Below are 24,068 nucleotides of genomic sequence, written 5' to 3' on the forward strand. Positions count from 1 at the left end.
GTATCACATTTCAACACATGTACAGCATGCAAATTTGTTAAGCTCGAAAATTACACAACATGATAAATTTACAAAAGCTGGCAATTTCACAGAAATCTTTTCCAGCGAAACATTTATTGAAACAAACAACATATTTGCTATAAGAGGCAAGAAACCCTTCCTATTGCAGTTGCGTGCGTGCAAATGAAACACAATCGCTGTCACAAAGCATATCAGTTCAATTAAATAAATTTCTGACAGCTCACATCAAACCCTTTTCGAAAGAACCTTGACCATAATTTTTCACTGTCACATTTCCAATTTTTTTTTACCTTTGCTGAGTTGAGTCATAAAATGAATGTAACTTGCCAGACAACTTAGATGCCACTTCAGTAAACACAGTGATGCACTCAAGGCGTTCGATACCTTCAGTGTGTGTTAAATCCATAAAAGAATTACCATTTGACTTCAGTGTTGTATAAAATACCAAGTTAAAGGTTACTTGATATCCAACGGTGAAAAATGAAATTGTTGTCGAAGACCATTACTTGTTGCCTTAAAGATTCCAGATATTTATTTTTCATCGCCTATGTTGTTTATCCAATTGACCTTCCATTCTTGAGCTCCAAAAGGGCATATTTTGTTTAAAGATGCACCAAAATGCCATTCACGTTACAATGACTTTCAACGCCATTCCAGGTTAATAATTAAATGTCCTCCCGTGTGCACCAGAGAAATCTACGAATTACCCCAGCCCCCTCAAACCTAACAAAATATGCACCGAAGACTCTATGCACAAAGACACCACTAAGCAGGGGAGTGACAGGCGAGACTTTAACCGACACGGCAAAAAATAAAAACGACGAAATGCAATGCAGATTCCAGCTGGGTTTGGCAACCCAGTAAATATTCAGTGAAATAACGGACGTTTCTTGGCTAAAAAGTACCGTATGTTGTTTAACTCTGAAAACGACAAACGATGAACATTCTTTCCCGTAGTTCATTCAGTTGACACAAGGTCATGTGCACCTTTATGGTTGCCTAGCACGTGATCAATTTCGTGCCTTTGACAAAACATCACGACCTTTTACTTAAGTCATAAAAGTCAGAGACTGCAGAAATTTTCATGTTTTTACAATCAATTGTCACTAATCTTTCGATGAGAATTTGATTCAGAGGTGTATATAAAAACTGCTATTTTTTTCTTCATCTGTCTTTTGCCTTGTCTTTTACTGTTAACTCCTGGCTTTTACGGTACTTTTTGGTGCAAACGTAAACCCAAAAAATGTTTTGACTTGGCATGAGATTTGACTGAAAATACGAGGAATTATGAAGCGGAAACAACATCTTAGTGTGTGCAATAAACATTTGCTTACTGCAACTGCAAGACATGCATGACGTGCAGGAAAACGTCCGTCAGAGCAATTTGCAAGTAGTTTTTTTGCAGACTATTTATTTAAAGAAGAAACGATTTTACTCAAGAGTGTGTTTTGTTATCTGTAAACTGAATTTATTACCAAAGCTTAAAAAACTAAAAGACCTCAAAATGGGACAGGACATTAGAAAAGAATTGAAAGTGTGAACTTGTGAGTAAAAGGGCCTCTGCTGGCACGACATCTGGGTGACCCCTCAAATAGTGTTAATGACTTGAAAAAATTAACTGGAATGCTGCAGTTCAATACCACACAATTCAGTGCCTTCTGTTTTTCTGTAACACGTACCACAGGCAAGCCAGTGTATGCTTCATGGAAGCGTCTAGTTTGGTATGCAAGAGGTAGGTCACTGCTATGTTTATGCCACCTCTGTCATGCCAAAGATCTACATGTATATACCATTAAGTATCATTTTTGGAATAAATTTTACATACCAAAAAGGTAACCAAAGCATACCACTTTGGAAGTACCTAAAACATACCTTATAATAGCCACATACTTAAAATTATGTTTTGGGTATGTCAACCATACCTTAAACACACCAATAACCTAGACCAAGAACATATCAACTTTTGACATACCCAAAACATGTCAGTCACAAACCAAAAACAAACATATGACATGCCAAGTACATACTGTAATTTAGTATGGCAGAGGTAGGTCAGTGATATGCTTATGCTAGCTTTGACATACCGAAAATGTACCATTAAGCATCATTTTTGGAACAAATTTATACTACCACAAAAGTACCTAAAACAATGCACTTTGGAAGTACTGTACCTAAAAATACCCCAAAAACAAAGCTGACAGTAATGTCTTGATATATTGTTCACCATACCTAAAACATACCAAGAACATATAGCTGAAATTATGCCAAAAATACCAGAATTAACATACATATACGGCACACTACCTTATGCATGTACCAACAAGGAACAGTTCATGTATTAATTGCTACATTTCTCATGTTCAGGGCTCCTGTAATAACTTGTAAACTATACAGTACGACAATCACAAGTGAGATACCTCTTCATGTGAAACATTTATGTCACCAACAAGTATAAATGAACCTGAAGTCAACTTGTATAAGTTGTCTTTGTAATCTTCAGACTAAGATGAAGTAAAAATAGAACTTTTTAATTTACAGGAAAAATGGTCTATCGCTTAAAATTTTTATCCAGCATTACAATGTACTATAGCTGGACCTTTCTTGAACAAGGTCAGAAAAATCAAGAATTAGCTTCAAATAACTGAGAAATACAAGATTAGCGCACGTGGAACACACGAAACAAGGTTATAGTGTATCGTGCTGCTGTAAAATAATATTCCAGCAACTCAGAAATGTGCTGCACACTACAAAAAAAAAAATCCATTGTCAACCTACCATCATGGCTCATGGACAAAAAAAAGAATACAAATTTCACAGTATAGTTACATATCTTATTGCATGTACCTGAACATTTAATTTAGATCACAGTCTTTGGATTGGGTTCTTGTTTTTGAATTTAAATACAAAAAAGGCTTATAAAGATTTCGGGTAAACCAGAGAACTATAACAAGTCTGCGCAGAGTAATCCTAAAATACATGAAACCATAAAATGTCGGAGATACAGAATTGGCTGCTATTAGCATTTTTCTCTGCAGTAAAGTACCTTTCCCTGATGTACGTTCCATCAGAGAATTTCTTCAGGAAGTGTCTCTTACTCTTTCATGGCATCTAAAAAAAATTTAATGTTATAAATATATAATACATGTATAGGTTGAATGAGAAATGGAGTCAAAAGCAAACTACTCACAGGTCCATGTTTAATATGGGGAACAGACGTTTCGCCCTTCTGGCTTCTTCAGTGTTCACGATACAAGCTAAAAACTAAAAATACTTGGCCAAGTATTTTTTAGTTTTTAGCTTGTATCATGAACACTGAAGAAGCCGGAAGGGCGAAACGTCTGTTCCCTACATTAAACATGGACCTGTGAGAAGTTTGCTTTTGATTCCATTTTTCATTCAACCTATTTATTACTACGTGAAGTTAAGGCATCGTGTATCCTTCTTTGGATCCTGCTCGCAAGTGGCATCCAAGACGTGTAGATGTTTTCTTCATGAAGCAATATATAAAACACAAATGAAGACAAGATACATATTTCGACCGACTTGTCGGTCGTCTTCAGGGTGAATGAAGAAAAACCTTTTCACAAAATTTCTACCTTGGCACTGAAATACGAAAGTGTGCACTACGACTTCAACCGTAAATAACCATAACAATTCAAACATAAGTAACATCTGCACGTGCCAAAGGACAACATACGCGCGTGCCAAAGGATAGCATGCGAATGGAGAGTATATGAGTTTAATACACTAAAAATAAAAGGGAAATACAATTTGTAAGTGTAAAAATAAGGGAAAATAGCAGGCAAATTACCCAGTAAAGTATGTAATAAGTAATTCTGTATTAGAAACAGAATTTTCCTTTCGGCTACGTTCCCCTCTGTTATGACTTCTTTTTTTAGCCATAACAGAGGGGCATGTGTGTACTTCAATGATGCAAGTCCTGATTCCTCTAAATCAGTGATCATTTCAGTCTATTACAATTAAAGTGTGTGAAGAGTAGACTCATAAATTTGGCTCCCTTTACTTGGAAACATCAATAGTTTTCTTTGGCACTAATTGGGAAGAGGTTGTTGACGCCACCTATTGTCATTACTAGGCATCATTGGCTGTCGAAACAAAAGCCCTTTTGTTCCTGTGGTTGGCACATTTGAATAACAAAAGCAATGTTTGTATTCTGCATTGAAAATTCGTTGAAAGCATTTTCGAGAACAAATCATTTGTCAATCGTATACCAAATCTTTCACTTCACCATTTGGGGAAGGATACTTATTAAAATGCTATAACCTAGTAAAAATTGGTAAATTATAATGCATGAAATCAAATGTTATTCGCTTGTAGTTAACGCTTACCTCTTTACTTGAGTTGTTGTTCTTGCCTTGGAGAAGCGTTTAAAGGGTAAAACTAACAAATCACCATGAATTTGTGATCGTTGATACAAACGCGACGTTTGAATAAAACCGCCGAAATCTGAGCTTCCACTGGTGACTGCTGACCAAAACGAAAACGGCTCACTAGTCTCCAGTCTGGTCTCTCACGTGTTATCCAAGATGGCGGAGTCGAGGTTCTGTTCTTAAGCCGCGTGCAAATGCGCTGGATTTGTCCACTGTACAAGCTCTCAACATGTTGAGGTGTTGTTGAGCGGGGTGTTCAAATGGCCTCAGCAACGACTCAACATGTTGAACATTCCAAAGATTTCACAAAGGCTCATGTTGAATCATGCCTGAGAATCTTAGGTATATTCATCTCCCCAGAACACGAAAATGCTTCTCTGCACTTCTAGCTAGTAAGCGAACTCATTGATGAGGACAAAAAGTAAAAAAAAAACGACGTGGTAAAATAAGAGCTTACGTCCCATAAGCATGTATTTTTCTCCAACAAATCAATAAGCTTATCCATTTCTTCCTCCGTCCATTTTCTTGTCTTTCCTCTTTTACAATTTTTGTCATTTGAACTTTCCTGTAAAACTTCTAACTCCTGCGACGCCATCTTGTAAAATGTTTGATATGTTTAAACTCGCAATGGATACGCTGGGCACTGCGCGTGCGTGGCCTCAACATGTTGAGCGTTGTTGTGCAAATGCCCTCGACTTTGTTGAGCCACACATGGATGACCGCGAAACAAAGGAAATGTTGAGCTGTGTTGAGCAAAAAGTTTGACCAGTTTCAAATTTGACTCAAAAAGACTGAGCACCGCTCAACACCTCTCAACAGGGTGTTCAAATGCGCTCAACATGTTGAGAGCTTGTACAGTGGACAAATCCAGTGCATTTGCACGCGGCTTTACGATCGTCAGATTCACAATACATTGAAGGAAAGTGAAGAAGATTCCGACCGAATTCATCCTCAGACAAATGTGGAAAGATACCGGTGTTCGTTGACAGGATAAAGTGCTGACTTGGATTGTGCAATTCTCAAGAGTTATGCATGACATGTTCCTTTGAAATAAGGAGGAGGCAGTGTGGCCCAGTGGTTAGGGCGCTTGCCGTGAGATCCGGAGATCCCGGATTTAAGACCCGCTCTGACCACTCGTTGAATTTGATCCTGGTAGTCCCTGGTTCAACTTCCGAGCCGCACTTGTAAATAGCCAACTGGTTTAATTGCCTCCAGCGAGTTAGGATTCTTAACAGTTGTTGTTGTTGTTCTGTTCTGTCGTTTCGTTGTGTTTCATTGGCCCTGAAAAGCCTCAGTGGGGAGTGGTCAATTAAGTATGTATTGTATAAGGCCGATCATCAGCTCATCAAACGTAATAAGGTAATCAGTTGATGATATTTGTCACAATCTATAGAATCACCAGAAAAAAGCTTTCATTTCATTTATCCCTGTACAGAGTGATTTTATGTTCAAAGGTTGGACCCTTTAAAGGACACTGCTTAAGCTAAGAAATAGCTAAGTGAGAATACTGGAACAGTGTCTGAGTTTTAACTCCACAAATATCACATCAACATTCAAGCTTTGAATAAGACCAAATCTTGAAGTTAAGCTCATTTTTTCAAGGCACCAGATGAAATTCGAAGTCACATCCTTATAGACCACTAATAAACTTTGATAGTTGTCTCACTGGCCCATCGTACATGTACATGTACGTACTCAAGCTTTCTTATGTTATTTCAATTTAATGATATTGAGAATATTACTTTTTATATCTGGATGTCCATTTGGTACAATTTCCATTCCTCTAAACTATTTTCAGCCTGTTTTATTTGTAATTTGCTGGGTATTATAAGTGAGTTACCGGTAATTCCTTTTTGATGATGTATCGATCAGGAGGTTGTTTTTGGTGTGTCATTTCTCTATATAGGTAATACATAGACCACTGCTTTAATTTTGGTATCTCTTGAAGCTATGGTTTTGGTCATGTCATTGTCCTAAATAATAAATTATTATTAAAGATCGATTGTGAACTACTACTACGTCATGTCTCTAACTTAAAGATTTGAGCTACTTTTCATATATATCTCCGAAGATATGCTTTTGGTGTGTCATTATAATTTTGTCCTAATTATTAAAGATCGATTTTGAACTACCATTTTGGTATGTCATATTGTCTCTTTAAGATTGGAGCTACTTTTCTGATATATTTTCAAAAGATATGTTTTTGATATGTCGTTTCTCCATAAGATTTGAGCTACTTTTCTGATATCGCAGAAAATTTGTTTTTGGAATGTCATTTCTCCCACAGCTTTCAAGCCACTTTTTTGGTATGTCCTAAAGCCATATGTGTTTGGTATATCATTTAATTTGCTTTAAGATATATTGTAGCTACCTTTTTGGTATGTCTGTAAGGTTATGTTTTCAGTATGTCATTTCTCTCTTAACAACTTATAATTACCTACTTTTATAGTATGTCACAAAGATATGTTTTTGGTATGTAATGCCGTTTTGAAATTAAAGTACCGGTAAGTACTTTTTTGGTGTTGTTTTTAACATACCAGACCCACACAGAATAACGTACCTCAGACATACCTCAGAAAAAACCAAAAACATACCCAAAATGTCGTGTGGGTGCATCTTGTCAGATGCCATGTTAACTGAAACATTAATTGTTCTCAGAAAAGTTCATGTACTCAGTTTTGCTGTATGCTTTTCAATAAAATACACAAAAGAATAACATATTGTGCAGCATCACTTTGTAAGGTAGCATTAAAGGGGATAATAATTTGTGGAGAGATGGGCAATGACAACAGATAATGACCTCAAGGGAAACAAAAGTGATTATATTTAATGAACAAGGGTTGACGTTAATGGGAGTTGACTGTAATTTGTAGATAATGACACCACAAGACAGCATCATTGTTGAATTTGTAAAAATATTGCTAGATGTTGTGTGAATTTACTAACAAGAAGCCTGCAAGATTTGCTTCTTTTTTCAGTTACTGGAGCACAGATTACGTAAAACAAAACAATAAAGACTATAATTAATCCCAAGTGACCAAAAAATACAGTGCTTTCCTGTACCTGCAGATAGCCCCCAAAATTTATAAGTTTAATTATCGTTGGTAATCGTAATATAATATTGCTCAAGATTCCTGAAGGATCTTGTAAGATCCAGGAACAAGATTCTTGGAAGATCTTAGCCACACAATATCTTACAAGATCGATATCTTGTAACATTTCAAAAAAGATTCTTACAAGATTCTTGTAAGATCTTGTAAGAATCTTGTTAAGAATCGTACAAGATCTTGTAAGAATCTTGTAAGATCTTGTTAAGAATCTTACAAGCTGTAAGATTCTTAATTAAGAAACATAGTATCAGATCTTACATGTATTAGGAAACTTATTAAGAATCTATAGTTAGTAAGATCTAGCTTAAGAAGATTTCTACCGGAGAGAAGACTACGTGACAGATTTGACCGGAAACAAGTTTTGTGTTTGTGTTGCACACAAAGCAATACCGGAATATGATTATTGTATGTCTCGGTATCAAACACTTCTTACATGTACATGTACTGGGTTAATTACATACAGTACGGTGTAAAAGTAAGTTGACAGTCTCTCTCGATCCTCTATCCTTGATTCTCGTTGAAAATCAAGTTCAGAATCGAGTCGAAGGAATCAAGAATTTAAAATTTAATGAGCTGATCGCTTGACTGATTACTCGATAGACTACAGTAATAGCACAAACACAACTGGGAATACGAATAAAAGAAAAGCCTGCCAAAGTTTCTTGGAGAATGTTGTTTGGGAGTGAAAACCGAGCGAGTTTAGCCCTCTTCTGAATCCAGTTGCTGAAACTGGGAAAAAATCACAACGAACGACACTATTCTGTGCGATTGTGGAGGAGATAAATCGATAATTATTCTTCTGCCATATGATGGAAGCATATTATTACTTAACAATCACACGGACTGTAAACAGTCTTCGACACTATCCGACCAGCGTGGTATTTCAAGTTTACTCGTAGGTTTCGACTCTAATGGAGAGCGCGACCTGCCTGACAATTTAGCTGTAACCTACAATGTACGTAGCTTGTTATTGAAAATTACTTCCATTGTATTTCGAGAGAGGAAAGTCTTTGAAACTACATGTACATGTATTCTGTACGATTGCGGAGGAGATAATTATTCTTTGTCCGTATGATTGAAGCATACTCAATAATCACACGGACTGTAAACAGTCTTAGACACTATACACTGGAGTGGCATTTCAATTTTACTCTGTAGGCAGTTTGTATACCTTACTGGATACATGTCATCAGTAACACTTCATATCAGTAGCAGACCTTTCTGGAAACAAATGTTAATTTCAGATTTACAAAAACTGTTTCTTTGAATGTAAAACTATTCCGTAATGACTTGCTTGAGAACCCGAGTTTCATTTGCCGGCCTTGTTGGTTTATTCCCATACAAGAAAAATCAACAGTCACTGGGATCAGGTTAATTGGGGAAATATTATTTACATAAAAGGCAGGAGAAGAGAAAAAGACAACATTTTTCTCTCATACGAATTCCCAACTCGATTTATCAAAAGTTGGATGGAACAGCTTTTGCTACATGTATACTTTGTCCTGCAATGATGTTGTTCTCGGTTCGCTCGCAACGCTTGCTGTTTTCAAAGAATGAAACCTGATACCAGTGAACAAGTCTAGCACCGAGATTCGACGATCAATATAATTTTTCTTCAGATCATTGCCTTTAAGAAGAGATGTAAAAACACATGAATTGTTGCATTACTTGGTTGGGCGCGTCGATTCACGATAAAATCCATCATGCAGTAAATTAAGCTCACTGTTTTGCTTTTATATTTTAATCCACGACATAAGATTGTTGTTTTGAAGAGAGGACTCACAGGACCAATACCGGTAGCTGCTATCTCGTTTTCTTATTAAACAATAAACACTTAATGACTGGTCCCGAGGGAAACAGTTCATTTTGTTTCCGTCATTAATTAATTAATTTTGTTATATAGGACAAAAAGAAAAACGTGCAAGGGCAACAGCAATGGCGGTCGTCAGTCAACATTTGCGGGTAACAGTGCACTGTTGTACTGTTACCCTCTGACGTCACAGATTTTGCACTGTTGCCCGCTCAGAGACTTTTGGCAGGAAACAGTTTTATTGTTAGATGTCATGTCACCTCAAAGTAACCAATGAGAGCGCATGCTGTTGGAAGAAAAAATTCAGCTATATAACAATTCTTGTTTTATTTAATCGAGAAGTAATGCTCTTGCGAAAGTTGAATTGAGTATGAATAATTGACAATGTTTCGCGTCAGTGATTTTGCGAGAATCGAGTGTCGAGGATCGAGTTTGATTTCCAGTGAATTGAGTTTTGATCCTGAGCCCACTTGATTCTCGATTCTCGCGAGGATCGAGTAGAGACTGTCAACTTACTTTTGCACGGTACTGTAATTTGACAATTCTCCCGGTGTTGTTAAATGTATAATTTAACAATTTTTGAATACCATTGTAGAAACTTGTAAAACATCTGTTTACTGGTTTAGATTGGAGTCAAAGCCCTAACATCAGGTTTAATTATGAACAACTATTCTATGATCGCACTTATCCATATGGTTGGGTCACGGAATTTGGACTTTAGACTTTGTACTACGGAATTCAACTGGATATTGACTAAGATATTATAACATAAAAAATCACTGAAATACTGTGAACTTTAATTACAAGAAAATCAGCTAAAATTCCTTCGAACAAAGTGTAGGCTAGCTGTTACGGTAGTCTCTTGCTCCCACTAAAACAGGAGCGATTTTAGATTATTTCTGTTTGTTTTGGGTTTTTTTTTGTGGTAAATAATTTCAAGAATGAAGTACATCTCACAACAGATATCATTCATATGGAAATATTAGGGAGTGTGAAGAATCTAGCTCTCAAACCTATAAGTACAGGTTGTCATGGAATTATAGCTTGGAACAAGTAAGCCCAGGCTCAGAGTTGAAGCATAATGTAAGTAGTAACTGTTGGTTAACTCCCGTAGAAACCCAAAGGTTTTCATAATATTTGATACCAGGGTGAACAGTGGCTCATTCCATTTTTTTCTCAAATCTCATCTTCGACAAAGGATGGTAACCCCCACACCCTTTGAAAAATGAAGTGTGGGGGGTTGATTTATTTTGTAGCTTCATTTTGGGATCTAACACACTTCTGACTGAAAGCAAAATACATGTACATGTACAGTACTGGTTTTCCTGTTAAATTATGTAAGTTGGAGAGTCTTGAAACAAAAAGGGATTCTGGATGCCAGTAATTTTGTGAAGTTCAACCCTGTTTCCATAGCTGATATTGAAAAGAAAAAGCTTTAATCTGTTGAACGTTCCTTTCAAATCTTTCACCAGAAACTGCAACTACACAATTTAACGCAAAGCCTTTAACACCATCACCGGCGGTGGAAGGGCAGAATTTTACTCTTGCGTGGACCTATACTCTGGATGGTACAGTTGGCTTCGCACAGTTTTTCAATGTAAGTAGCAGTGGTTCTGAGTTGATTGGAAGGACACTTGGACCTGGTAACTTATCTGTTCAGTCAAAGTATCAAGGACGATTCAGGGGAGAAGCAACAAACAGCCGAGCAGAGCTGACTATTCGTACAGTGCAGAGGTCAGACCAAGGGACATATAGAATAAATGTTGCTCCAACTGGTCCTGATTCTCTTTCAGACGATGTAGAAGTTGTTGTGCAATGTAAGTAATTGACTGAAATTCTGTTTTAAGTAGTACATTATTTGATCATAACTACTGGAATTAATATCAACTTGGTATTGTTACAAATAAATCAATTAACAAGCCTAAACTTAAATTGAAATAAAAGAATCAAAACTAATTCCATTATTATTTTTAGAGAATCAAAGATTTAGGGCATGTTGAATTCTAAAGAGATTAACAATTAATTTTTTGCTCCTTGTACAAAAAAACCCATTTTGGTTCCACTAAAGCACCTTCCGATTTTAAATGGACAGGAAATACATGTACATGTACAGTGCCCATCTTAATTAGCTTTTTTATCTCACCCTTTTTGAAGAGCTATTTATTTGGTGCAGAGTGAGTTAAGCAAGCGAACAGTAAGATAATTATAGTAATTTGAGACAAAGCATGCAAAATCTCGATGTCTTGGCTTTGCTGGCTTTTACCATAGTGTATCATGCTTTCATCCATGTCTCTATGGAGAATCCTAATTTCTTGCACAGGAGCCACAAAACTCGACTAATGATTATTGACGTCTCAATGGCACAAATTGTGAATTGTAAGTGCTGATTTACATGTACGTGTACAAATTATGCAAGCATAAGCACAAGCAACATACATGTACAATTTATGTACACAGACACAGTTACTGTAGCATTTTGATAATGTTAAGCAAAAGAAACTAATTAACAAGTTAATGCACCTGCGTGTGCTGCTTAATGTGCTTATGCTTGGGTCGTAAGTGTAAAGCAGCCTAAAGATACACTTGTACTATTATTTGGGAGCCTAATCCTGACAACAGGATTGTATGTGCGTGATCCTACACAAAATCCTATCCAGGATCTTGTCAAACATTAGGATCGTAAACGGGATCCTTCAAGTAAAATTAATAGGACGCTGTTAAGGATCTTGTCATAGTTCATTCAAGAACCTACAGGATCAAATCATCATGTCCAGAGGATATGGTCTTCAACAGGATTTTCACAAGGGCTATATAATCTGCTTTTTCACTGAACATTTTTACCTGATGCATGTTTTCAATTATTAAAAGAGTACTTGAAAGGTTACCTGTATTTATTTCGACAATTAAAGCATAATAATATTATTATAATATTGTCACTTATAATAAATAAGACACCTGAAATACGATGCTGATGCAGTCCCTCTCTGTATTAACTAAGGTGACTGAACACATTTTTTAGGCACTTAATATGCTTCCATTTCTGCCATATTTATGCCGTTTTTGCCTGGAAGCTTATAGACCTTATTCATAAATGGCGGTCAATTTATAATATTCTTTTGTTGAAGTGCAAATTAGCCAAACAACCCTCCATACCATACAATGAAAGGAAAAGAATTCATGCTCAAAAATGAGGCTTGGTAGGGTAATTTGCACGTGGACAAAAGAATTATAAATGTGACCGCCATTTATGAATAAGGTCACTCTATACTTGGTCTCTGATAAGTGCTACCATGAAGGTTTATATTTTTGACAGGCAATGTGCTCTGCAGCCTGTTACCATGGTAATGCATCTAGAATAAACCAAGGAAGGATTACGCTTTTGCAAATGTTGGCCATGTAGCACTTATATTTGAACAGACTTAACTGAATGGAGTGTAATGTGAAGTGCTAAGTTTCTACCCCATATGAACCATGTGAGTGTTAGCCCTACTGATAGAAATGGGCCCACACGAGGACAAAGAAAAACTCTGACCAGTGTGCGAATTGAACCCACGACCTTTGGGTTAGATCGATATCACCGCTGCTCTACCGACTGAGCTACAAGGTCAGACAGGAGCAGGCCATGGGAACTGAAGATCTTAAAGTTACGGCAATGAACATGTACGAGTACAAGGAAGGATTACGTTTTTGCAAACGTTGGCCATGCATGTAGCACTTATATTTGAACACACTTAACTGAATAGAGTGTAATGTGAAGTGCTAAGTTTCTACCCCATATGAACCACGTGAGCGTTAGCTCCCATCTGACCTTGTCTGACCCACGACAACTAACGCTCACGTGGTTCATATGGGGACTAGAAACTTAGCACTTCACATTACACTCTATTCAGTTAAGTATGTTCAAATATAAGTGCTACACGGCCAACGTTTGCAAAAACGTAATCCTTCCTTGTACTCATACATGTTCATTGCCGTGACTTTAAGATCGTCAGTACCCGTGGCCTACGTGTACTCCCGTCTGACCTTGTAGCTCAGTCGGTAGAGCAGCAGTGGTCTAACCCGAAGGTCGTGGGCTCAATTGCCACCCTGGTCAAAGTTTTTCTCTGTCTTTGTGTGGGCCCATTTCCATCAGTAGGGCTAATGCTCACATGGTTCATATGGGGTAGAAACTTTGCACTTCACATTACACTCTATTCAGTTAAGTCTGTAGAATAGAACAAGGCCTGGTTGTAAGCCAAGCTGGCATGTTTCAATGAAATATACATCAAAATGTAAATGATCTCGTTTTCAGAGATAAAGTGGAATAAAGTACATCAATAAAACTCCTTGTTTGACCTTGAACCGACGACGATCTGTCACATCACGAGCTTTATTAGTACATCGGTGATTTCTAATTTTAGTGTGATTCCTATTCCCTGGCTTTTGACAGTCAACTCTGAAATGGCTTCTTTCCTTTTCCGTTCGCTTGCTGTCTGTTGAAATTCTATGATAAAAGTTTTTAAACGTATACTTCTATTATTTTAAGTAAGCAAATGCTTACTTACTTAAATGAGGAATAAGCATCCTTCGGGCCTTGTTTTATTCTACAGACTAAACTAAATAGAGTGTAATGTGAAGTGCTATTAGTTTCTACCCCATATGAACCATGTGAGCGTTAGCCCTACTGATGGAAATGAGAATCGGCTAGAAAGGACAAACTTCAAACAAGGTCTCCAAAAAATTACCTGTATGTGCTCTAAACAATTTTCTGAAAACAAGCTGGTGATATTTCTCCTTACTTTTACAAGAACTCATTGAGATTACATGTTTCTAACGTAAGGGAAAAAATTTCTTATCACTGTTAAGGCACATGAAAAAACAGTTAGGCAAACGGAGTGAAAAAAACCTGTTGTTTGCTTGCATTTTAAAGCCAAGCAAACACTCAGCTTTAAGTTTATATCCCTCCAATCCTTGACTTGAATAACGTATACGTAGCCACCAGTGTGTCCTGACCACAGCTATATTATGTCAAACCTGGATTGAAACCAGTGAAAAATGCAAGAAAAAAATATTTTCCAAACCATACCTGAACACAAAAAGCATCGGCTGTCAAGATCTTTTGTTGACGTAGCATGGCCGTGTGGCTGTGTAGCTGTGTCAAGCCCCAGAAAGAGCGCGAAAAATTAAGCCTTGTTTATGCTCAGGTGTGAGTGTCTGACCTGGGTTGAGCCTGCGATTCAATCAACAACCAGTCCCTGGTCAGCGGTGAACTTCAAAAAGAACATCTGACTTCAATAAGGTCCAACTTGAGCCTGCAATATGGTCATGTGATACTGGTCAGCAGATACTTTATTTTGACAGGTGTCAATTGACCACAACATTGATGTCCAATATCAAAGATGTACAGTACCGCTCAAATGTAAGTTACAGGAATCGCGTTGCATGCTACAGAAATCGCGTCGCGTGTGAGTTAAAAAAATCTGTAGGTACATCAACTGGAGGATCACACGTGATCTTAATTGGCCTTCTGGATTTGTTTGTGAAAGCCCCAGACGCATAACAAACATGCATTTTAGCAGACATAAAAGCGTCTAGTCATTGTTGACTGAATAGCCAACATACAGCTTGCTGGTGTGCGCCATAATTAAATAGACTGTAAACTTTGCTCTCAGGAAAACGGAAATGTGAATCGTAAGCAGTTTGGCAAGGGAAGAGATATAGTACAGTTGTCATTTGAATCAACATTAGTTTTCGTTTGTCTCAAGTCGGCATATTAAAATTCAGACTACCCAACATGTGATGGACAGTCAGGAAAACCTAACAGGCTTTGCCTATCCGAAAACTGTACACAACAAAAGTATATTGAGTCCACAAGTATTAAAGTGTACAAAATACCCCATCGCTTTAGGCCCTTCAGTCAAAAGGAATTGAAATTTTTTACGCACATCTAAATGTTTGTTTCACGGCTGAAATTTGCATACTGTCATACGTCAGTGTTTGCACATCTGATAATTCTTTCTTTTGTGTGGTCTAAAAACTACGATTCCTACAGCAAGATAAACAAGATATGAGTCACTTAGTTAATCGTCACATACACTGCTTCAAACTTTGGCGTCTCTGTTGCATTCTGTGCAAAAACTGTGAATTAGTGAAATCCGCGACAAAATCCGTTTTTAGATTTTGTGTTCGATAGAAAATCCGAAGATCCAGATTCGGATGTCCCAATCAAAAGCTTTTAAAGTTTACTTTATGTATGCATGTGTAGTACGGCAATCATGCCAAAGAAACAGTATACTGTTGGTCTTTGCTTTTGTTAATTTGTGGCTCCTAAAGGAGCCGTTGGGACCTGTTTGAATGCAATGTTAAACACTCCGGTTAAGCCTACAGGAAATTGTTACATATAGCTCTTAAAAGAGCTGTTTTTAGTGACCAGAGGCACGACCTTCCCGTTTCACGACCAGCGGCACAACCTTCTTAAAGTGGCCAATGTAAGTGCGGCACTTTCCAGGTGCTAACCCTAACCAACTCATCTTTCGTGGTGGGTTTGACTATTGCTCTGAGAAAATGCTTTAGCTCGTGCCACGGCAGCTCTATTGGGTTTAGGTCGAGCCTCGAAATTTCTGTTAAGAACTTTTTTTGCTGAAGAATGTTAGATGAGTATAACAATAGAACAAAAAAGTGGAAATTGCCAAGTAAGTCAATTACTCTCTAAAGAATATACCCATACCTTCGAAGCAAAGCTATCTGAAGTCACTAACCGACAAGGTAGAGAGCTTCCTGAAAAGGTTGAGATGGAAAGCGTACTTTTTCGAACATCCAAGTACTAAGGACGACTATGCAGCCGACTTCGGTTTTGCTTCAAGCCTAGCTCCTCCGCAGTGTGATTCTCTCATCCCTTTCGAAAACGACATGTACGAAATGATCCGGAATTTTAAGTTCCGGGACGGCCTGAATACCTTCCAGCAAGTGTTGAAAGGCGACCTAAAAAACATCCAGTCCTCTCCAAACATGTTCGTTTCTGCAGACAAGACCTCCAACATGTATGAGATGCCTAGAGACCAATATGCCAAACTGCTCCACGACAATATCACAAAGTCCTATCAAAAATCAGACCCGACGATTAAGCAGAACATCGACCGAGAAGCTAGAACCCTTGCAGAGCCATTGAACCTCGACAAGAAGATGGAATGCTATGCCAACCGTCCCGCTTTCATTACATTAAAGGACCACAAGGAAAACTTTAAAGCTAAAACTCCATGCCGACTGATAAATCCGTCTAAATCCGAGATGGGAAGGGTCGCGAAAACCTACCTGGACACCATCAACGAAGCAATAGCTTCCGTGACCAAAGTAAATCAATGGAAAAACACATCAACCGTGATAAATTGGTTTAAAGGAATCCCCAACAAAGGCAACTCACGCTTCATAAAATTCGACATTGCCGACAAAGCAATTGCCTTCACTGACAGCCGTCACTGACGACGTCATAGCGATCATCAAACATTCAAGAAAATCCCTCCTCTTTGACCAAAACAACACCTGGATCAAAAAAGGAACCAATCCGATGTTTCACGTCGCCATGGGGAGCCACGATGGTGCAGAGATTTGCGAGCTCGTCGGGCTCTATCTTTTGGACAAATTGTCAACAATCATCAGGAAAGACTCTGTTGGCTTATACAGGGACGATGGACTTGCCGTAATCGAGAACGCCAACGGACCACTGCTCGATCACCTGAGAAAGAAGATAATAGCTTTATTTAAGGATGAAGAGCTCTCCATCACCATAGAAACTAACTTGTCCGTGACGGACTTCTTGGATGTAACGCTTGACCTGTCAAGAGGGAAATACTACCCCTACAGGAAACCCAACGACAAGCCATTATACATTAACGCAAGTTCCAACCATCCCCCTACGATCTTAAAACAGCTACCAAAAATGATCAACAGAAGGATCTCCGACCTGTCTTGCACTCGAGAGGAATTTGAAAAGGCCAAAAGTACCTACGAGACCGCATTGAGATACAACGGGTACGACGCCGCCCTTCAATATGAAGGCAAATCCCACCCACGCCGCAACAGAAACAGAAAAAGGAAAATCTTATGGTTTAACCCTCCATACAACCAACAGGTCCAAACGAACATCGGAAAGCTTTTCATACGATTCGTTAAGAAGCACTTCCCAAGGGACCACAAGCTCCATAAAATTTTCAACACCAACACTATCAAATTAAGCTATTGTTGCACTATCAACATGGCAAACATTATTAAACAACACAATTCAGGCATCCTGAGCGCCTTCCCCACCGAGCAATTACATGTATGAGATGCCTAGAGACCAATATGCCAAACTGCTCCACGACAATATCACAAAGTCCTATCAAAAATCAGACCCGACGATTAAGCAGAACATCGACCGAGAAGCTAGAACCCTTGCAGAGCCATTGAACCTCGACAAGAAGATGGAATGCTATGCCAACCGTCCCGCTTTCATTACATTAAAGGACCACAAGGAAAACTTTAAAGCTAAAACTCCATGCCGACTGATAAATCCGTCTAAATCCGAGATGGGAAGGGTCTCAAAAACCTACCTGGACACCATCGACGAAGCAATAGCTTCCGTGACCAAAGTAAATCAATGGAAAAACACATCAACCGTGATAAATTGGTTTAAAGGAATCCCTAACAAAGGCAACTCAGGCTTCATAAAATTCGACATTGCCGACAAAGCAATTGCCTTTGCTAAAAGCAAGACAGCCGTCACTGACGACGTCATAGCGATCATCAAGGATTCAAGAAAATCCCTCCTCTTTGACCAAAACAACACCTGGATCAAAAAAGGAACCTACAGGAAACCCAACGACAAGCCATTATACATCAACACAAGTTCCAACCACCCCCCACGATCTTAAAACAGTTACCAAGAATGATCAACAGAAGGATCTCCGACCTGTCTTGCATTCAGGAGAAATTTGAAAAGGCCAAAAGTACCTACGAGACCGCATTGAGAAACAACGGGTACGACGCCGCCCTTCAATATGAAGGCAATTCCCACCCACGCCGCAACAGAAACAGAAAAAGGAAAATCTTATGGTTTAACCCTCCATACAACCAACAGGTCCAAACGAACATCGGAAAGCTTTTCATACGATTCGTTAAGAAGCACTTCCCAAGGAATTTTCAACACCAACACTATCAAATTAAGTTATTGTTGCACTATCAACATGGCAAACATTATTAAACAACACAATTCAGGCATCCTGAGCGCCTTCCCCACCGAGCAATCAAGAATGTGCAATTGCAGAGTTAAAAGTGAATGCCCTATGGACGGATAATGCCTAACCAAATGCATTGTATACAAAGCGGAAGTAGAGGCTAATAACGGTGAGCGCGTCTACTACGGAGCCTCGGAGGGAGAATTCAAGACCCGATATTTCTCGGAAGGAGAATTCAAGACCCGATCCTTTAGGTCAAGGAGATACTGCAGTGAGTCTGAACTTTCCAAATATATAAACTGAAGGACAACGACACAAATTTCATCCTCAAGTGGAGCATTGCATCATTCGCATCACCGTACAAGTGCGGCACCAGAAAGTGTGACCTTTGCCTGTCTGAAAAAGTTGCCATTGTTAGAGCTGACCCAAAGTTCCTGCTAAACAAAAAACTGAATTAGTATCTAAATGTCGTCATAGAAATAAGTTCCTACAGCACAATGTGAAGTAATGAGCTTCCACTTTAGGGAATTCTATAAATACCGAGTAATGCGCATTAGTTAAGATCATTGTAGCCTGAAGATTGTGTCGAGAACATGACGAGTACCAGACCTGTGAGAAGTGCGTCAGTGACTCATTTTTTTATTCTCCTTATTAACTTATCTGAGTCAAAACGTCTTGTATCCTTTTGGATCCTCCTCGCAAGTGGCACCATCATTGGATACTCAATCTTTATCATTCTACTTATATATATGTATATATGTGTATATATATATAATTGGTAATGCAAGAGTGAGGTTATTTGGTCATTTAATTGCTACTCTGAGTTTCATGCTCCACATGGAGCAATCTTCAGGCAACTGCCAGAAAAAACGGTTACAATCAAAGATATTTGAAAATACAAAACAATACACAATAAACGCTAAGTTTGTTTCGTGACATGTCAAACGGGCTCTTCATCATTAACTAAGTGAAAACATTTTTCAAGAGAAATTTCCTAGCATGTCTACAACCCGATACAAGCTCATTTCTCCTGTTGAGAGTTGACATTTCTGGCCTGCGTAATATGAAAAATTTCTCCCACAGACACAAGTTGCATCTCTTAGTTGACCTAGCTTGTTTCACTTTCCGCCATCTAATGTCATATGCAATGTTCTGATCTTTTAAGCTCCACATGTACTTACTAAGCTCCGTAACATGTTTGTACCGCTCATTACAAAATGAACATGTATGGTTTCTATTTCTCTTGAAAAAAAAAAAAAAGATGCGATCTCTGTTGCAACTTCTTGGTTGAATCAAATTCCTTTCTAAGTTTTCAAGCAGGTAAAAGTTACAAAATACGATCAAAACTTTCTTGTGATTCCAATAACATTATTTATTTGGCTTCGTGCAAGAAATGTCACCTGCAAACATTGGTTCTACAACAACTGACTTTAGAGTTAGATTTCGCAACCATAAGTCTGCTATGGTCACTAAGAAAAAGACTTGTGAGGTAGCGGTACATTTCAACAAAACACCACATGATTTAAGCGAATTTTTTGCGAATATGTGTTATCACGCCCTGTTATGTAATCATCTTTGTAATGTTTTGTTATCTTTTATACTGTAAACTTATTTAAGGAAATACTAATTTACTATTCACTTGCACTGCAACTGATGAAGATCACAGACCGAAACGTCTTTTTATTAAATTTTTTATCATTTTAAGAATTTTTACTGTACAGTATGTATATATTTTCTTTCGCTCGAAGTTGTCCGTCCTCGTTCTCTATAACAATTATATATATGTGTATATATAATTATATGTATATATATTCGCCCTAACCGGCGAAACGTTTGACGTTCGATTATAATCAATTAATGCCTTATTAGTCATCACAAGTTATTTAATATTATACGAGCCATGGCATCACCGTATTTTTCATATAATATATATATATTATATGAATATATATATTATATGAAAAATACGGTGATGCCATGGCTCGTGATGGCTCGTGATGCCATGCCTCGTATAATATGAAATACCTTGTGAAGACTTCTTATGGCAAATTGATTTTAATCGCACGTCAAACGTTTTCCCGGTTAGGGCTTCATCAGTGACTGATATGTTATTTTACAAGACAGAATATATAACAAGTAAAGAACAACGGTCCTTGATAAGGTTCATTAAGTCTGCTAGTGTATGGTCAGGACACTTCCAATACAACCATTCATGATGGATTCGCTGTTTCTCTTACTGATTACAAGCGCTTCAATGATCTTGTGTGTCTGATGTTGTGGAATGTTATATACAATGTCCCATGATATGTCTTTTAGCATTGGCGTATTGGTATGTTTAACAAGATGCTGATAAATAGTTTGTTTTTCCATCCGTACGTGTTCCTTGATTCTGGAACCAACAGTTCTACCCGTTTCTCCTAGTATGTAAACTAAGTGACAGTGTGTACATTCAATTATGTACAATGCAGTTCTTAGATAAGCATTTGTTTAGCTTCTTAGCTGACCTGCACATCAGCGAAGAAGGTAAACAGCTAAGAAGGTAAACAAGGCATTCGTTCGTGTTATGGAGGATTACTCTCCCTTAACTGAGTGCGTATGCGTTGATATGGACGATGATCAGCCCATTTCAGTCACTGAACACTCTGTGGCGCGCAAACTTCGCGAAATCAGCTGCGCACGCGCCGGTGGGCGGACGATCTCCCAAACTGGGTGTTAAAGGGATATGCTGATATTCTAGCAGCACCATTTGCAGAAATTCTCAACACCTCCTTCTCTGAGTGTGAGGTGCCCCGAGCTTGGAAGATTGCCGATATCCCGTCCCTTCCCAAAGCTCCTACGATCGATGACGTCAATAATGACCTCAGACCCATTTCTTTGATATTCACCCTGTCTAAGGTTGCAGAAGGTTTCGTTATCGATATGGACCTGAAACCAGTAATGTTATCGGTCATCGATCCCTCACAATTTGGATTTATTCCTGGTTCATGGACCACGTTTGCCCTAATCTCTATGTTCCATCAATGGCTACACGCTATGGATGGCACCAGCTCAACTGTAAGGACTGCCTTATTAGACTTTAGAAAAGCTTTTGACCTCATCGACCATCAAGTCTTGGCGTGAAACCTTCAGTTGTGAACTGGATAATCGACTTTCTAAGGGGCAGACACCAGAGGGTGAAAGTGAATGGAGTGTTTTCTGATTGGTTGGACGTTCCTACTGGAGTGCCTCAGGGGACCCGTTTGGGTCTATGGAATTTCTAGCAAGGGTTCCACATGTGGAAATTCGCCAATGACACAACGGTCTCTGAAGTTGTTCCCCCCTCCAAGCACAGCACTCTACAACAAGCAGCTGATTTCATTCATGATTGGTCCCAAGAAAACCATCTGAACTAAATCCAATCAAGTGCAAGGAGATTTGCACGTGCTTCAATCGCACTCCCCCTTGCTTCTCTCAGGTCGCCATAGAAGGTGTTGATTTAGAAATAGTATCTTGGTGTTGTCATAAGCAGCAATCTGAAATGGTCTGCGCACAACGACTCAATCACGACTAAGGCTGCCAAGAGACTTTATCTCTTAAGACAACTTAAGCGCACGGTAATTACTCATAGTGACCTTCTACTGTAGCATTATTTAAGATCCATCCTTGAATATGCATGCCAGGTCTTCCGTTGTAATCTGCTGTACCGTTATATCTCTCAAAAGAAATAGAACGCATTCAGCCTCGTGCATTACGCGTTATTTTTCCTGATTGTATCATACATAAATACACCTTGGCTGCAAGGTGTATTTATTAATAAACGGTCTTACTACTACTACTACAGTACTAAAGAGTTTCACAGGAAAAAAAAAAAAAAAAAAAAAACTATTATGAATTTTTAGCTTTTTTATTGTCTCCTATTTTGCTCTTAGTGCGAATTATGTGGCATTGTGCAGAAATTAGTGAATTACGCCATAGGATGCAATTTGGGGTCAATCACGTAATATCAGAGACCCTGTTTTTATCATAATCATGTTGTTCCTGTTCATCTGTGAAAGAAATTTGCTTTTAACAAATAACTTACATCTAAAAATAAGGAATACTGTACTTGCTATGGACATTTTTGCACATTAAGATCATACACATGTACAGGTTGTGATATTAATATTTAATTATTACACGATACAGTTACGCTGTACCATCGACTGTTACACCCCTTTATAACTACATGATTGTGACATTGCATTGACAACTTCAATCTATATTTATTACCATTTCTTACACATACTTCCAGGTTAATGTGCACTTTGGTGGCTGAGTTTAAGTTTTGAACATGTACCACTACGCAGGGATGCCTTATGAAACACCCAACATTTAAACATTCTTTTCAGTGGTTTAGCAATATACTGTATAGTACAGCAATCATACATGCACGTACAGTGTTTAATATGCTCTTGTACTCGCACTTCTGTTTTCAGTGCAGATCTACCCTAAAAAGTGACACATACAGTGTAGGTCATGTAGATTCTTTGATGATACTTTCAGCATAGATCTAAATTTTAACTGGTCATCTTTTTCAGACCTAATGATTTGGTAATACCGGCGTAAAATTAATTATTGTAATCTATACATGTAGAGCTTTAATAGGAATTGGGGAAAAAATGGTCAAGAAGTACAGTAATATGAACTGAGGGCACTAATCTCTGAGCAATATAGATAATAAATAAATTATATGTATCTATAAAATTAATAATAATGTACGTATTACAGTGTACGTGTACTTGTGGTTTTTTGAGTTGAGCTATTGCAAAATGTTTTAATTTCATTGTAGACAAAGCAGAGATTATTGATTTTGTGGCAAATGCAACTACTGTCTGTCAGAATGATGTTGTCAGCTTCAACTGCTCAGCTGATGGTAACCCTGGCATACATTTCCTGTTGTATGTGAATGGCATCATGAATGATAGCAACATATTTGGAGTTTGGAACCGAGCAATGACAACTGAAGGCATGTTCAATTTCACATGTGTGGTAAACAATACGTTGGGAACTGACAGGAGGACAGTAGCTGTTACTGTTAATGGTAAATACAAAAATAATGCATTGTATACTGATTAAGTTCTGACTGCATGATAATGAAGAAAATATAACTCAATGGTGATAATGGTAATGATATCACTGGATACAAAAAGGATTTAGCTGCTACTAGAAGCTGAGGATGATTTGATTCTGATAAAAGCTTTGATTGAGGATGCTTCTTTATACTGAGAGATGTTTATCTTTAATTAACTGGTCAGGAGTTGTGAGAAATGCACAGAATTCAGAAGTACCTCTAAACCTCCAAGAGAGCCAGTACAAGAAGTAACTGTTACAAGTAATTAAAAATGTAGGTTCATACTGCACCTGTACAAGTAAGGTCTAACACTCTTGGAATGAACCAATTGTTTCTCATTACAATGTGACTTGATTTATAATAAGGCAAATTCAGTTTGTGACCCTACACGTGACTTTGATGCTAAAGCCAAAAGGTGATAGCACGCTCACAACACGCTAACACAGCACTCTAAGT

General features: G+C 38.1%; 1 protein-coding gene across 1 annotated transcript in view; it reads left to right on the plus strand.

Moving 5' to 3' along the window:
- LOC138029718 (hemicentin-1-like) overlaps positions 1-24,068 on the plus strand; it is a 113,312-nt gene that overhangs the window by 16,683 nt on the left and 72,561 nt on the right. Inside the window, exons 2-3 of the mRNA XM_068877473.1 lie at positions 10,805-11,149; positions 23,331-23,582. Coding sequence (XP_068733574.1) covers positions 10,805-11,149; positions 23,331-23,582 — 597 coding nt within the window. The remainder of the gene's footprint in view (positions 1-10,804; positions 11,150-23,330; positions 23,583-24,068) is intronic.

Source organism: Montipora capricornis, chromosome 13, assembly GCF_036669925.1.
Source record: "Montipora capricornis isolate CH-2021 chromosome 13, ASM3666992v2, whole genome shotgun sequence".
Taxonomy (NCBI): domain Eukaryota; kingdom Metazoa; phylum Cnidaria; class Anthozoa; order Scleractinia; family Acroporidae; genus Montipora; species Montipora capricornis.